The sequence below is a fragment of the Engraulis encrasicolus genome, chromosome 3 (assembly GCF_034702125.1).
Source record: "Engraulis encrasicolus isolate BLACKSEA-1 chromosome 3, IST_EnEncr_1.0, whole genome shotgun sequence".
Classification (NCBI taxonomy): Eukaryota; Metazoa; Chordata; class Actinopteri; order Clupeiformes; family Engraulidae; genus Engraulis; species Engraulis encrasicolus.
In genome coordinates this window covers 47,261,355-47,279,453 of record NC_085859.1, presented here as the reverse complement: position 1 = coordinate 47,279,453, position 18,099 = coordinate 47,261,355, and the positions used below count along the sequence as shown (strand labels likewise).

The following is an 18,099-nucleotide window of genomic DNA, read 5'->3' as shown; positions in this document are numbered from 1 at the left end:
ACAAATCGCACCCTGCCTATACCTAAGTCAATCTACCAGTGTGATGACTTTATGTGTTCATTAGGATGAAATGGGTCAGAAAATTGACTGAACATAAATGATGTCCCGCAACGGCAGTGCTTTTAATTTCATAATAGTTCTGATACCAGTTTCTGATAAAAGTTCCATCTAGTTTGTCTTGGGCTTGTTGAGATGCAAATTGCTTCTGAATGCAATTAAAGACTACTATCTAAAAACAATGATGATGATTACACTATCTACACTTGCACCGTATCCTATGACAATCAGCAGAGCATCAGGACTGACACTTTTAAACCTCCAGTATGACCCAGTCCCTCCACTGAACTGTGTGCTGTGCAGGAAAATGCATTCAGTTACCTGAGACTATGAAGCCAGTGATACAGCTCCATAACATGAACATCTATTGATGTCTACTTGACGCCTCTTCAACTCACTCAAAACGTTCTATGCACAGGTCTATATTTCAAGTGCTACCGGTTGCTTACCTAAATACTTGAACATGTTTTTGCCGTTGTACTCAACACAATGACAACTAATTTGTAAACTTAACCATGAATTAGACCTTCAAATGAGGTGCATGTACCCAGGCTCCCCAGCTTTGGGTGTACATCACACATCAATTTTCAGTTCAGGTCTGGTGTATATATACTGTATGTGTAAATTCTTCACACAGAGAAAAAACATAGACCTTTTATTGTTAAAAGCATAAAAAATTGTAGAAAAATTCGAACATTTTGAACACACACACACAAAGCACACACACAAACCGTTCTTTCATTGAACATTGATGCAAATTGAACTATTAACATTCCACTCGGCAGAAGGTGGAAGGCATTTACCACCTGAGTGGATTGAACAGGAAAAAGGTTCCAGGTGGAAAATCCACTTCACATTATAGGTGGGTTTTCATATGTCCAGTGGGAGGCCCATTGCAAGCAGAAATGCAAGTTTGGTGTGTTAAGCGACCTTAACTGGAGAGGTCAAAAGCTCAGAGGTCGATGGAAATCTGATTCAGTTGCTCACAGGCAGGGGGAGACCATAGAATGATATTCAGAGGTAGGGAAACGTCTCATACAGCTGTTTAAAGGTCTGGGAAGATCTCCGAGAGCTTAAAAGAGTCACGCTCCTCCGTAGGCTCCTCCTCTTCCTCCGGGCAATTCTTCACCTCCTCCTCCAGCAGTGGAAGCGTCTTCTCATACAAGTAGTTGATGATATCTGGCAAGCAGGGAGGGAAGGAGAGGCAAAATTCATAGCACATTGAACAATACAAAGGACAAAGACCGGGGAGAAAGAGAGAGAAAAAGAGTAAGAGAAAGAGGTTACAAAGTGTTTACTTTATATCGGCTCATACACAATTACATCAGACCAGATCATTTTTTGCCATGTGACTTTGCTGGGTACGACACAATACAAATAGCAAGAAATTACTTCAAGAACTTCAAACAACATGTTTGAAAATGTAAGCCATTTCAATATGAATTTTTATACTTCCTCCACCACCTAATCTTCTCTGATCTTGTTATACATCACGTTATTCACCACCACACAACAAGCCCATTATTTGGAAAGCTCAGACACGTGACGTGTAAGACAGCACTAAGACAGCACTATTAAGCTTTAACCAGCAGGGGCAGCAGCACTCACCACAGAAATCCTCCATTGTGTTCCATCCTGGTACCTCGGTCACTTTCAGCTGGTGGAACCTCATCCTTAAATAGTCCGGGTGGGTGTTTCTGCAGTACAGCCAACATAAAACCAAACGTCAACAAAATCATAACGTATCATAACCTGCTTGGACATTTTGAAGGTCAATATTTGTAGCCTGGCTAACCAGAGTAACATGACAATATTAGTCTGACATAGCCCCATTAAGATAGCTAAGGGCTGTGGGTGAGATCAAACGGTTGTTGTTATGGTTCAGATTGCCTCTGCACGACTTTGGCTAATGTTATGACCAATCAGATTACCTGAAAGATTCAAACAGAGAGGGGAAATCTTTGCTGTGATTGGTGGGTCAGGGCTGGTGCCCGTTGTGGCAACCTTACAGTACAAGGACCAGGGCTTACAGGGACCAACTCGGCAGGTAAGAATATTTCTGTCCACTAGACGGTGTTACGAAGGGACAGGTCTGTACACGTTGTAGGCGTTATTACCCCTAAAGTTTAATTCATTTCCCCTCATTTTACAAATGTCTGCCATTTTGTAAAATACAGACACCATTTTGTTTCCTACTGTACCTGATCAAATTACATACGCGGCTCAGCCCCGCCCCGTATGTATAAAGCCCAGGTAGAGGTATGAAACAATAGAGTTAGCGACCCCGACTTCCTCCATCGAGATGTGAAACGTGCCGGGACACGTCTCCTTGGAGAGACGTCTATTTTAGAAATTATTGAAACTGTAAGTTATCTTGGCCAGGTTAACACTACAGTCGATATATTTCTTCCTTCAACCGGTTTTCGTTTGTATTGCATTTGACTTTTGCGGACCCTACAAGGAGAACAGTGAGTCAGGACCCACGAGGAACTCACGCGCTATAGGATAACTTTTGTACGGACAATTGTTAATCTTTTACTAGTACCGAAATCAAGGACCTCGCCTAGAGTCTACGAAGACTCGGCTGAGCCTGATGGTCTGTCCCCCAAGAGAGTGTGGACAGCCAGTATAGTGACTACGCGTGGAACGGACCTACGTGCACCCGCCTTTCACTGGACCTTCGCAGGACGGCACCGCAAAGAAAATCGGACTACACAACGAAATACCACTTTCCTTTTCCCCGTTCAACGAAGCAAGACCTTTTTTTTGGACATATCGCAGCCTCGCGCCGGAACCGCGTGGTATCGCTTAGAGAACAAAAGGAACTCGTGCGCACCAAGGCGCACACACCCACCTTGCCCGAGAGATCAAAGGATTTCTTTCCCCTTCTACCAAGGATAACAGTAAGCACTGAAATGGGGCACATACGCAGTTAGAACTGTTACATAGCTTTGAGGAGTTGTGTTTAAATATCCACACTTGTAGAGTGTGATATATTTTATTTTGGGTTATTTTGTTCTATCTGTTCTTTCTTTTCTTTCTCTCCTTCTCCCCTCTCATCACCACAAATAGCCACACGCTATTCTTAGTTTACTGTAGTTGCAGGATTGGCATACTTGCACCCACATGTAAATTATCCACTCACAGAGATACACGTACCCGTGTTTTAACCCATAGAGTTATCGAGTTGAGGACGTAAGCTATTGTCGGAAAAGCGCGCCAAGCGCTCCCTTTTCCCTCCCCCCACACATACTGTAACGCCTTTAGACAAAGGACAGTATTCTCTGATTAGGTTGAATTCTATCTTGAAGATAAGTTCCCGCTTTATCAGCCGAAAGCTTAACGCCCCTCCTCGTATCTCATATTTCGGTCCTGCGCGCAGCGCTGCGCAGAATCATTTGAGCCATAGTTCATAGAACATACATCTCTCTCTCTCTCTCTCTCTCTCTCTCTCTCTCTCTCTCTCTCTCTCTCTCTCTCTCTCTCTCTCTCTCCTCCCACCGCTCGGCACACGCGGTAATAGAGGTGCGCGGCGCTCACAGAAAGCGCTCGCCACTCGCCCCTCCTCTCTCTCTCTCTCTTTCTCTCTCTCGCATAGCGTACACACACACACACACACACACACAGAGCGCATCCTCTCATACCCCGTGTATATATTGTATATTTTACCTAAGTTCTTATGCCCTGCAAGTCACATTGGCTGTATCAGTGTTATGACCGGATGATGCTTTTACAATAAATGTACATTGTGGTGAACTGTGTTTGTCTTATTTGAACAATTTCTACGAAGTCAACCAGAAAAGAATTCACACAAAACCTTCAGATTATTTGTCAATAATGGTCATGATTTTATGAGACGGTCATGAACCGTGTTTTATGCAATCATTAATTAGACAATTGACGATTCCATAAGTACACACCTACACATTATTGATACCCAGCGTGAAGAGTTTAACACACTCTTCATGCATCATTTCTTATACTCTTATTCCTCACATATAGTAATAACACATTACATATTTGGAACTGTATAAGAATTGTATACTTGTAATTATAATGACATTACTGTACTTCCCTTACATTTAACGTCGTACCCATTAATTGTAGTTGACCCTACATATTTTGGTGCCCGTGTGTGAGGAAGAATAGTCCCCGTACCCATAAATGTAGTTTTACCTACATATTTTGGTGCCCCTGCGTGAGGAAGAATATTCCTCACGTCCAATAAATGTAGTTTTACCTACAACGTAGATAAGACTGAACACGACCACATGACTCATCTCGTTCCGGCCCAGGTGAGGGGAAAGCACTGGTGGGTCATTTCACGTGAAATCAGACACTTTGGGACCCGACCGACCCGGATTTCGATCATAATTGGTGTGCCTTTTTAGCAGCAAGGTAGCACCCCAGAACTGCATTGGTTTGAATCTGACACTAATATTAAGGGAGAAACAGACTAGGAAAGGTTTACATGTGAGGGTAGGACACTATACATTCAGCCTTGAATATATCAGTCAGTGTTAGTCACAAAAAGATGCCTGTGGTGTTGTTTGAAAGCTCTTTTCTGGCTCTACATATTACACAATCACCTTGGAATACAACTACTCTCAGAATATGAATTATGATAAATTGAAAAATTAAAAATTGAATATCTAAAAAACCTATATTTTAAAATGGCCAGTTCCTTGTCCAAACGTAGCCGGCAATGTCATGAGCAGCACCTAAAATGCTGGTGTTCGGTTTGTTATTCATTTCAGAGAGAATTTGACTCACAAATATGGCGTCATACACACCACTTACTAATAATATGGTAATACCATAGTAGCATCACATGACAAAACAAAAACAAAACAAAAATGGTCAGTGTCCATGGTCCCAGGTTTCAGAAACTAAGGCAGATGTCCATTTATACACACCAAATGATGATATGTGAATGTTTCAACATTCCTTCTCTGTGTACCTGTGCCATCTTCCCTTTACCGTACTTTAAAGAGATAATCAATGGCTACACTCTCATTTTGTACTCTACCAGTGCATTTGAAGCAACAGCTGTGTCTTTTGTAGATAATGTATAAGTACGTCCCGTTGCAGTTACAGGTTCCACTACCAGAAGCACATCCTGATGATCCATGACAAGTCTATCTGGTCTGAAGGGAAAAGTGAAGGATGGAGATGGCCCATGAGGATGCAGGAAGTTCAGTTTCACCTCTTCAGTGCTCGGCATACATTCCTCAGCACATGCTAGCCACCAGTTGCCATCATATACAGCTACAACATACCCTTTGATGCTTGAAAATGTAACACATTCCTTTACTGAGCTCACTCTTTCAACTCTGCCTTCTCTGAATGCTGAAAATGGCCTAACTTCCACTGTGTCCATTGACAATGGGCAGAAGCTGTGTAGTTTTTGAGTACCTGGAATAGTTCTTGCAGATTCAAACCTTTTCAACAGGTTCTCAGCTTCATGATGGTACATCTCTGTTGTGGCAAACTGGCAATGGATGTTCTTGACATTATCCTTGACTGACTCCCTTGAACCAGGAACGTTTTTAAAACTATAGTTTTATAATTCAAGATGCTATTCAATCATTTCACTGGAACAACCAGTGCAGGCCACAATCCATCCATTTGTATGCTACTACCAAGATCAGTTAAAACTGGGGAAAAAAAAATCTGTTTTGTTGTTATTTCAGACTGCAACATTCATGATACAATTGCTGTACATCTGTTTCAGAAGCTCCTAATTCAGTTCCTCAGTGACACTTCATCAATGACAGAACGTCCAAAGAAGATCCTATATTTTTTTCTGATGGCTGTGCTGCACAATATAAGAACCTTAAAAACACAACAAATTTGTGCCACCACGAGGCAGATTTTCACATACCTGCAGAGTGGCACTTTTTTGCCACATCACATGGCAAAGGTCCATGTGATGGCGTTGGAGGGACAGTTAAATGGCTTGCTGCACGAGCAAGTCTGCAACGTCCTATTGACAATTAAATTGTAACGCCATACCAACTGTTTGAATTTGTCAAGGATAATGTCAAGAACATCCATTGCCAGTTTGCCACAACAGAGATGTACCATCATGACGCTGAGAACCTGTTGAAAAGGTTTGAATCTGCAAGAACTATTCCAGGTACTCAAAAACTACACAGCTTCTGCCCATTGTCAATGGACACAGTGGAAGTTAGGCCATTTTCAGCATTCAGAGAAGGCAGAGTTGAAAGAGTGAGCTCAGTAAAGGAATGTGTTACATTTTCAAGCATCAAAGGGTATGTTGTAGCTGTATATGATGGCAACTGGTGGCTAGCATGTGCTGAGGAATGTATGCCGAGCACTGGAGAGGTGAAACTGAACTTCCTGCATCCTCATGGGCCATCTCCATCCTTCACTTTTCCCTTCAGACTAGATAGACTTGTCATGGATCATCAGGATGTGCTTCTGGTAGTGGAACCTGTAACTGCAATGGGACGTACTTATACATTATCTACAAAAGACACAGCTGTTGCTTCAAATGCACTGGTAGAGTACAAAATGAGAGTGTAGCCATTGATTATCTCTTTAAAGTACGGTAAAGGGAAGATGGCACAGGTACACAGAGAAGGAATGTTGAAACATTCACGTATCATCATTTGGTGTGTATAAATGGACATCTGCCTTAGTTTCTGAAACCTGGGACCATGGACACTGACCATTTTTGTTTTGTTTTTGTTTTGTCATGTGATGCTACTATGGTATTACCATATTATTAGTAAGTGGTCTGTATGATGCCATATTTATGAGTCAACTTCTCTCTGAAATGAATAACAAACCGAACACCAGCATTTTAGGTGCTGCTCATGACATTGCCGGCTACGTTTGGACAAGGAACTGGCCATTTTAAAATATAAGTTTTTTAGATATTCAATTTTTAATTTTTCAATTTATCATAATTCATATTCTGAGAGTAGTTGTATTCCAAGGTGATTGTGTAATATGTAGAGCCAGAAAAGAGCTTTCAAACAACACCACAGGCATCTTTTTGTGACTAACACTGACTGATATATTCAAGGCTGAATGTATAGTGTCCTACCCTCACATGTAAACCTTTCCTAGTCTGTTTCTCCCTTAATATTAGTGTCAGATTCAAACCAATGCAGTTCTGGGGTGCTACCTTGCTACTGAAAAGGCACACCAAGTATGATTGAAATCCGGGTCGGTCGGGTCCCAAAGTGTCTGATTTCACGTGAAATGACCCTGGTTTGGTCTGGGACCACCATATAAGAACAGGTGGATGAGAACAAAAGAGTTCCATGGTCACAGCTGAGGTCACAGGGTGAGAGGGCCTACGCGACCCCCTATGGACCAGTTCTAAACCTGTGATGAAGGATTTATTGTGGAGGAAGAACACGGTCGGGGGAAGACAACTAGACCTACTCCTATTCGTCTGAATGAACTACTGAAATGCGCTGCGTGCGGTGACCGGCATAGAGCCATGGCTTGTACTGGCCACCTCGCATGGGAAGCCAATCCTAACCTCCTTTTCTTGGGGCCACACCACATGCAAACAACAGTAGCATCTCGTATAACACACTGTCAAGTTATTACACCACACGTACGTAGCTTAAGGCTTAATTATGTAGGTAGGGTGATAATAGGTTGAGCCATGTAATAGGCGGGTTAATCTAGTTTACTAGGCCACGATATTTACCCAGACTGGTCATAATCTTAGCAGGAAGACCAATCAAACCAACACATAGGGACACAAATATTGTAGGAGAGTGCCTTAAAGATTGACCTCACTAAATAACTCAGACCAACTGGTCAACCTTCTAGTAAAGACAGAATCCACCTACCCAGAGAGATGAGTGAGGTCATCCCATACAATGTAATTCATGTCATCCACAGCCATTTCATTGATAATGGGAATTTATCCACACACACACACACACACACACACACACAAAACAGTAAAGAAAGAAAATTTCCATGGCTTAAAAAGTGCTGTTCATTAAGCTAGTATAGCCCTGGCCTCAGGACTAGTCATGTGTTTACGGCTGACAGAATTTGTCATTTGGTTTGGGTCAAGACAAAACAAGCTTGAAAGTTGATGTGAACCTATACCCTATAGCAAGCAAAGTGTTTGACACAGGAGATCAATTGACTCACTGAAAGTATTAAAACAAGCCTTATGATTGAAAAGAGTGAAAATTAAGCACTTAGTGGTCAGTGGAATTTCGCCTAATTAATGCCATTTTTGGGAAAATGTATCCTGCATCAACACATTGCATAGGCATGTCACACCGCAGGAAAATGAAGTCACACCACAGGAAATTCACTGCATTATGGCCATTTTAATCCTTTTGTATACATGACTGACATCTGAGCTCATGCTAACTTGATAATGATATTGTGTTTAATCTTAATATGTGTTTTCATTTATGGAAAAAAAACCTTTTTTTTTTCCTTCTATAAGAGCAGTCACACCACAGGACACCATAAAATGAACCTAAGCATTGCGTGACAGAAACATTGCAATATGAAGACATATTAAGAGGTTAATAGTCACCTTAAATTTCCACAGGACTCTCCAATAACTGAGGTACTGACTGGATAGGAGCCAGTCTTTAAGACCCTTATAGTTGGCCTTGCAGCAACCCGTTCACATACATTGACATACATGTCACCCCACAGGACGCAATTTGTGTTACGAAATTGAACTTGTAGTTAATATTACTGTCTTGAGTTTTTTCACATTCACATATCTTAATATAAAGTTAATATTTATGCAATCATGCCAAATGCTTCATACATTATTCAAAATGTTGTTGGTTAATTTATATATATATATTATATTCCAGGTTTCATTAATGTTACAGTCACACCGCAGGATATTTGACATATAAGCCTTTACATAAATCTTAACAAAAATGTGTCTTCTCATCTAAGACTAATATGAAACATAATGTACCACATCTTCTTTCATTGACAATTGTTTTTATAAGGAAAAATAACAGTTTGGTAGGTTTTTAACCAATGTTACGAAAAAACAAGGCGTCACGTCAACCACCCAGTAACAGGTGGACGACAAACGTATTAGTCAGATGATATATAACGCATTCTGACCATGTAAAAAGCTTGACAATGTACAGTAGACTTGGATTTCCGGAAGAAAACGATGTGCAAAATCTGATATCAATAACTCGTAAACAAACAGTTTAATTTAAAAAGCATATGTGCCATGCACGCTGTGCATGCTTACTGTACATAACCATAACAGGTTAATGCTCAGCTTTACTTATGTAAAGAAAAAACTTGACACATACGCTTTAATTAGCTGGATTTGTCCCACAAGGATCTTCCTGCCTTTCATAGCTCCGCCAGTTGTCATTTTATTTCTCAGGTAGTCCAGCCTACACACACACACACACACACACACACACACACACACACACACACACACACACACACACACACACGCACACAAAACAATAAGTGTCCCCAAAACCCTTATTGGCAATTGGTCTAAACTCTTATTGGCAATCACACAACACACATGCACACAGTCCAACACAGTCCTCAGTAGCACTCTGGATCACAGACTCACGGACTCTCATTGCAATGCAGATGCAATGATGACAGAAAAGGAAGGCAAAGCTTTCAAGGTAGGCACATTGGATGACAATTTGTCCGCAAGATGAATTTGGAACGGGGGAAATATTTGCGCCAAATCTTGTGTGGTAATACAACATGAACAGATACAATCTTGGAGGTCAACCCATTCAAAATACCGCAGTAGCAACAGAATTAAGAGAGAAAGCCTTCAGTTAACATACTGCTCTGCTCTAAGGTGTCTGCTGATGTTGCATGTTTGGGATGATATTTGTTGGATTATGTTGTGCTTGTGCCAACAGTGTTTGTGTTATGTTTCTAGGCCCAGTCTTACCATTTGCCCCTGCACTGGTGCCGATTACGAGTCCGAACCTTCCTGCTCAAGGCTGTCCAGGGTAGCTGCTTGTACAAGTCCATTTTCGTGACAACAGCAGAGCCGATGCTTCCATCCTCACCAGGCGTTGCTCGCTTGAGCAGCTGCTGCTGCACACTTTTCTGCAGGGTCCTAAACTCCTCCTCTGTCCATGGCCCACGACCCTCACCTGAGTAGCAGGAAGAATGACAGATGGAACAGGAAGTGAAGATGTGAGCAGCAGTCAGATTACAGAGGGTATTTCTCAAAACCTAGTGCGCACACTTCCAAGTGTGCTCAGACTAATTAGTCACGCGCAGTGATAGGATACTCTTTGGTGAACTCTATGGAGTATCCAATCACTGGGCGTGTCTAATTAGGCTGAGCACACTTGGAAGTGTGCGCACTAGGTTTTGAGAAATACCCAGAGTTTACAGAGAGTCCCCACCTGCTAGAGTCCCCACCTGCTTCCTCTAGTCTGTCCTCGTGTTCTGGAAACTGTTAGAGGCTCAACATCAAGGCCGTCTATTTTTTGTAACTACTGAAGCCAACACAACACAGCTCAACTCCAAAATCAATCACAGGTCTGTGAAATCAACCTGTCCAAGCCACACTGCAATCAAGCAACTATGTTTGTGAATACATTTTGCACTTTGTGCACTTTGTGAAGAAAGCACAATTTCTACCATAGTTAGCACACAACATGAGGTTCATTTTCAGATGTGGAGGTAAGCTGGCTCAAATAATGACCTTCAAATAATTGATATGTACCATTGGATTATCAGGAGAGCCTTCGCCTGGGGAGATTGTGATGTAAAATGAGAATTGAAACATTCAAAACTCACACAGTGAGTCATCCTGTCTTGGAACTGTTCAGGCTTGAAATACCTGTAGCTGTGGAAGTGATAACTGCTCTGTATTGTTGCTGGTGTCCCATAAACTGTCCCAAGACACTAGGGACACCAGGAAACTGTGCCAGGGCATGCTACGGCCAAATACTTTTTTTTAGTAGGCACTTTATTCAAAACACTTCAAAACAGTGTGATCCAGCAAACTAGCATGTGCAAATTGCGGTCTTGCTCATCCCTCAAAGTCTGGAGTTAAGGGAATGTCTCACTTGAACCGAGTTAGAGGGTCCGTAGGCATTAGGGCAGTAACAATATTGTATGGAAATTGCGATACACAGAGTTACGATACTGTATCGCTTGTGCAAGTAGGCAGTATTGGGATGCACCCTTTCAAAGTTCTGTAACCCTTCAGTCCAGAAAAAACACATGATATGTGATAGTGCTTCCATTCTTATTATATTTAAACTTTTAAAAATGATTAAAATCCTCTTGTAACCTATTCTACCTATAAAAAACAATCATAGTTTTCATTAATAATTTTATTTTATTATGTTGGCAAATGTGAAAACAGTAAATTAATTCCACAAAGACACATTTAAAAAGACACATAAAAAAAAACGTGGGGTGTATCGAACCGTAGGTCAAACATTTTTTGATACGAACCGAATTGTGAGTGATATGAACCGAATTGTGAGTTGAGTGTATCGTTACAGCCCTACTAGGCATGTAAATTATTGATCATTGACCATAGTGCCACGAATTGCATAATAAAGCCGCCCGCAAAACATGGCTACCATAGCCTATAGCATTTTCCAAATTCTAATATACACACCAAACATCCATTCAGATGAATTACTTGTGTCATCACCAGCCCTGGAAGGGGGCTCTCCTAGGTGGCCGCTGGTCTCTGCCTGAGGTTTCTTCCTGACTACAGGTTTTTTTTTCCCTCAGACCTCATTGAGCTTTTTCCCCCTACAAACTATGAATCGGGCAAAAGGGAGTTTTTCCTCACCCCTGATTCCACCAGGGGCCGCATCAGAGCGCCCAATTTCAGTGTGACTATATCTCTGACTTATGCTAGACCCAGCCACTATGGACCTTACACCTCTAAGAATCCTGGTCCTAACCTACGTTGACCTTATGACTCTACAATCTCTTTCTATCTCTTCTTCCTCTGCATTCCTGCTATATCTCTATATCTCTTCCTTTCCTTTTAAATCAATCTCTAACAATTATGTTTTTTCCCCCATTTGTTAAGCACTTTGAGTTGCATCCCTTGTATGATACAGTGCTATACAAATACAATTATTATTATTATTATTATTATTATTATTATTATTATTACCAATGCCATTAATGTCATTCTGATATTCTCAAAATGTTGTCTTTGTTTTATTTTTCAAAAATTAACAAATTAATTGTGGTTTGTTGACTTATGTACTACTTATTTGTTATTATGATCATATTGTGTGAAGGAATGACAATGAAAATCTATGTTATGGCAGCACGCTCCAGTGCATCAGTGTCTCTGGGTGTATGATTCAGTCTGATGATTACTTACAAAGCGCATAAAAGCGACTCATCACTGCTAATCGACTGCGGCCCATCTTCTCTGAGATGATCTTCCAATTATTCCCATGCAGAGTGTGCAGGTGCATCAATTCCTTGTTCTCCTTATCTGTGAACCTGCACATGACAGACGAAATGCACACTTGAACTGGATTATTTTTGGGTCAATTCTTCCATTGCAAGCACTTTTCATTTCATGCACTTCTACCTTGCACTCTTCGAAAGTCTGTCACGACCACAGCACTTAAGTTTGGAGTCTAGCACAACAGGCACTGGTTACACGTATGCAAATAATTTAAAATGTAGTTATTTTGGTTATCCATTTACAAATAAACATGATATGTATTAAAATAAAATCTCCATTGTGAAGGGTACGTTTTAGCCCCCTAAAAGAGATTAAGGGATTAAGGATTTTATAAAAGCAGAGTGGAGAAACAAGATTTCTAGAACTCGGTTTATGTGTAAATGAGAGGCCAAAACCAATACATTTTCAAACATATCCATACAGTATACGTGTAAACAGCTTCGTCAACAGGGGTTCAGCTACTGCCAATGAAGACTGAGACTGTGCCACATTCAGTCATTACGGCTATCATGTAAACAATCATGAGCTGGCCCTGACCTGCGGTAGACTGGAAGTGTGTGTGTGTGTGTGTCTCTGTCTGTCTGTGTGTGTGTGTGTGTGTGTGTGTGTGTGTGTGTGTGTGTGTGTGTGTGTGTGTGTGTGTGTGTGTGTGTGTGTGTGTGTGTGTGTGTGTGTGCACATGGTTTACATTTCAAAGTCAATATTTATTTTGAATTTCACATTTCATATGCAACCCTTCACACATTGTTTACCTTCCCAAGTAATTCTCCTTGTTGTACATATTCTTAGCTCGGTTGAGTATGCCAACCCAAGAGTGTGGTATCCCTGCACCTGTTCAGCCACAAACAAACTATCAGCACTACATTCAGGCCTGGTCAACTTCAGACCTCTGCTCAAGACATTTGTACTCTTTCTGAAACTAAATGCATTTCTGCAGCTCAGGCAGGCAGGCACACCGACACCGACACACACACCGACACACACACCGACACACACACACACACACACACACACACACACACACACACACACACACACACACACACACACACACACACACACACACACCCTTTTCAGATAGTTTGTGATATACACGACCATGGTTAACATTACAATTTGGAGACATGCTGCTAGGGACTGAGGGGTTGCCACAGTAACCAACATTTCTCTGATCAGCAGCATGTGCACCAAATTCCATCTCAACCATTGTACTGTATTTCACCAGAAACTAATGTATCTAACACTGGGCTTTAACCCAACAACGTTAGCAGAGAAATTGAAAATGTGTAAAAATATATCACTGATTCTTGAGGACGAGGCTAAAACAGACAAAAACACTTCCCACAAAAACAAAGTAAGAGCCTATTTTATGGGGAAAAAAACATTGAGAGGTTGTTATGATACATTGCTGCACAGCTGTGCAGTGATAAAATAACTTCTATATTTTGGATTTTAACATCTTTTTTTCAAAATTAAAACCTGTTAAAGTGATACTGAAAAAGTATTTGGATCCAGTGCTTCCATAGTGTGTAGTACATGGAGACCATTACCTTTGTTGCTATATTACTGATTGCTGATATCTTACAATGAGCAATATTCCTCATTGACTCACTCAACCCTTAGGAGACCAAAGCATGTGGAAGTTTACTGGATGCAATGAAATTAGATTCAAATTTGTGTGTAAACACAACTGTTTTTGACAGTTGTACAAAGTTTGAATGTACGTATCCAGCAGAGAGAAATCGGGGTCACTTGCGCACTAGCCTTCTTAGTGCTCACAGTTCAGGGGTGAATTTCTCAAAACCAAAGTTGCTGACTACATTAGCTACTTTGTTGTTTTCAATGCATTTTCTCATTGGCAACTACCGAAGTTGCTAACAGGCTAACAACTTCTCTTTTGAGGAACTCACCCCAGGACTGTAGACAGTAGAAAACAAGTTGGTCCACTTAGAGAGATTGGGCCAAGGATGACTGGAGCACACATGATATTTTTTTGCCGTTAGTGTTAGTCGTGCTTGCACCACAATAAAATAATGATATCCTGAGTGCTCCATATTTAGCCCAGTCTCTCTGAAGTGGACCAACTTGTTTCCTATCACCCAGCAAAGTCTTTTGATGCACATTCCTACCCTGCTAACACAAGTGTTATGTACAGAAAAGTAAAGAAGTCAAAAAAGGTATCATTTCAGCAATATATCCCAACATTTCAGACTAGACTTGTGTTCTCAACACTTCAAATGCATAATCATGAGCTGGATGTGATGGCCCTGAAATGAACACCCCTGAATGTCACTGGGCCACTGCCCAAAACCATGCCATTGTAGAAGAATGTGGTGTGTGAGCAGTGGAGCCATTGCTGGTTTTCCTTGCATTGTACATGTAAAAAGCTGATGGGACTGTATACTCACACAAAGACATGAGGAATCCCATCCTCCTTCTCCGTGAGATGATGTTCTTCTTATCGTCCGGGAAGCGATCGGGCATGAGGAGCTTGGCCTCACTCTCTATCCCCGAGAGAGCCATGAAGTTGTTTACATTCTGCTTCAGGCGCTTGATCTCAGCCCTGGTAAACTTCCCTATGTTCACAGGGATACCTGCCACATGGGGGGGGGGGGGGATGTTTGTGTGTGTGATATGTAAAGAAAAAACTTCAGTTAACTTTTCAGGAACACCTGTAAAGTATAGACATACGCACACTCTCTCTCGCGCAAGCGCACACACACGCACCATGCTTTGCCAGACAAACCCACACAAACCCACACACAAACACACACACACACACACACACACACACACACACACTTACTTAAGTCACCAAAACAAACAAACCTTGGTCCTTGAACTCTCTGAAACGGGAAAGGTCATACTTGATGGTGGATCTCAGAAAAGACCACCGAGGGCATGACCTGCGGTTAGGTAAGTACTCTTTGATCTCCTTCAGGAAGGCTTCCTTGTTGAGTTCAAGGTTTTTGTCATCTGCTATGTCTGCAAGGGGCTGTGTTGCCGAGGCTGCTGATGCAGGTGCACTCCTCCTGAGTTTTTTGGACTTGCCGTTCCCAGGTGTATGATCTGCCCCCTCTTCGTCTGTTTTCACTGGTGTGAGAGTCTCCTCTGATACCATGCTTCCTACAGCATGTTGCTGCTCGCTCTCCTCAAATCTTCTTTTCTTCTTTTTCGTCACCCCCCTCTCCTGACTACCACTGTCCACTTCACCAATCACCACATACGTCACATTTACCACCTTCTCTGCTTTATGCTTTCTTTTTTTCTTAGCCTTTCTGTCTCCTCCATCACCATGAGCCACAACTGGTGTGCCATCATCCATTTTGTTATCCTTAGGTTTCACTTTCTTCTTTTTCTCCTGCTGCTTCTTGTGTAGTCTTGTTTCCTCACATGTCTGATGTGTAGGCCTACTGGTAGATTCTGGTACCTCCCCGGATGAATGTTTTTTATTCTTTTTCTTCTTTATTTTATGACCAACCAAATCTGCTTCCATTATGGATGCTTTCTAGCAGGGAACAGATCAACGAGAAAGAAGAATATTGGCATTTAAGTGTGTGGTGTTGGCTCTATATTTTTGCACTGTGGTGATGATCAAGATATACAGTGCCAATAAAAAGTCTACACACCCCTCTTCAAATGCCAGATTTTTGTGATGTGAAACAATGACAGAAAGGCAAATAAATGCAAAGCTTTCCCCACCTTCAATCTAAACTATTAACCTGTACAAAAGAAGAGAACATTTAAAAAAAACTTCAATTAACATGGTTTCATAAATATGCACACCCATAAGAGTCTGTCAGCAGGGCACACGTGGACGTGACAATATTTGCTCACTCATCTTCGCAAAAGCCCTCTAAGTCTGACAGATTGCGAGTGCATGTCTTGTGCACAGTCCGCCTCAGATCGTCCAATAGATGATCAATGGGATACAGGTCTGAACTCTGAACTCTGTCCAAAACCTCAATCTTATTCTGGTGAAGCCATTATTCTGTTGATATAGGCGTGTGCCTAAGGTTATTGTTTTTCTGAAAGATTAAGTTCCTCCGCATCTTCACCTTTCTAACAGAAGGTTTACGAAGGTTTTGTGCCACTACCATGGCCCCCGTGGAAATGTTCATAATTCCCTCCTCCATGACGAAAGCCCCAGTCCCAGCTGAAGAACAACAGTCACATAGCATGATGGACCACCATACTTTACACATGGTGTTACCTTGGCTATAGTGTTCTTTTTGTGCCTAACACACCTTTTGGAATTGTCCAAAATGTTCAACCTCAGTTTCAGCAGATCCCAACACACCTTCCAGCATGCATTTGGGAGATTACAGAAGTCTTTTGGACATAATTCCAAAGGGTATGTTTGATGCGAAACATCACCCCAATAACACCATATCGTCCTAAAGTGAAGTGTGGTGGTTGCAGCATTGTGCTTTTGTGCTGTTTTTCTTCAGCAGTAACTGGGGCTTTAATCAGGGAGAAGGGAATTATGAACATTTTCCACAGGGACTGAGGTAGGGACACAAAATCTTCGTCCCCCTCTTAGAAAGGTGAAGATGCAGAGGAACTTAATCTTTCAGAATGACATTTATCCTAAGCACATGCCTGAATCAACAAAAGAATGGCTTCACCAGAGTAAGACTGAGGTTTTGGGATGGCCAAATGGCATTACAACTATGCAGCTCATTGAAACTTGTGCTGCCTATTGCCAAATTTGATCTTTTCATTAATATGTTAAAATAATAAACCAATTTACCAGTATGACCAAAGCACAGTAAGTTTTGCAGCTAAAAATTAGATTAGAAATAAGATTCCCCTTTTCATGTATGAAAACTGCAAATTTCTCGAATTTAACTGTGGTATTTGTTAAAAAGGTAGGCCTAACATTTGTGAATGGGTAGCATGGATTCTGGAAATTACTAAAGATATAGGCCTAACACGGTGCACCTTTAAAGCTTTAAGTTTGGTTCTCAATTGCATTGTACAGGTCCATCGTTTAGATTGACGGTGGAAAAGCTGTAGGCCTACATTTATTTGTCTTTCTGTCATTTTTTTAATAAAAAAAAAAAAAAAGACTTTTGAACGGGTTGTGTAGACCTTTGAGAACCTCTGTAGATAGAACAACTTTACTACGCGTTCTAAAAACTAGGCCTACATGATCTAGGGCCTACTCTAGATTGTAATACAACATCCATATAACACTGTAAAATATAACTGATTGCAAATTGCATCTGCTTTGAAGATGCAAACGACTTTGTTCCACTCACCATATAATGACAGTGCACCACCAGCACACGTGGCGGATGTTGACATCTGTACAAGCGGGGTTACCTTGAGCATCTGACGTCGTTTTTGGTTGTTTTTAAAGAATAGTCCAAACAAGGCAAGACCCAGAGTATGTACGGTCACCTACTCCGCCGCTTACCATGTAAGTTGGAAACTTCAAATAATCAACAGCGGATACATGTGCAAATGGCATAAAATAAAAGTGATAAAAAGACCGAACGTAAGTTTCCTGTAGCCAGCGACAACAAGCGAGAAACATCAAAGTCGCGCCTAAATCAATATCAAAATAAAGGTTTCCTTTACATGTTTTG

At 41.4% G+C, this 18,099-nt stretch overlaps 1 protein-coding gene across 2 annotated transcripts; it reads right to left on the bottom strand.

The window, feature by feature from the left end:
- Positions 1 to 697: 697 nt before the first annotated feature.
- Positions 698 to 17,963, bottom strand: LOC134446218 (transcription termination factor 1-like). Of its 2 annotated transcripts, none has more exons than XM_063195537.1 (9): positions 17,770 to 17,963; positions 15,335 to 16,013; positions 14,914 to 15,099; positions 13,258 to 13,336; positions 12,413 to 12,537; positions 9,986 to 10,193; positions 9,365 to 9,452; positions 7,896 to 7,960; positions 698 to 1,754 (listed from the first exon to the last, which is right to left on the bottom strand). In XM_063195537.1, exons 1-9 carry the CDS (start codon positions 17,770 to 17,772, stop codon positions 1,592 to 1,594), a joined length of 1,596 nt encoding a protein of 531 aa, XP_063051607.1. In that variant the 5' UTR covers positions 17,773 to 17,963; the 3' UTR covers positions 698 to 1,591. The 2 variants fall into 2 exon arrangements, with proteins under 2 accessions (XP_063051607.1, XP_063051606.1); XM_063195536.1 differs by having other exon boundaries at positions 15,335 to 16,009.
- Between the last annotated feature and the right edge of the window lie 136 nt (positions 17,964 to 18,099).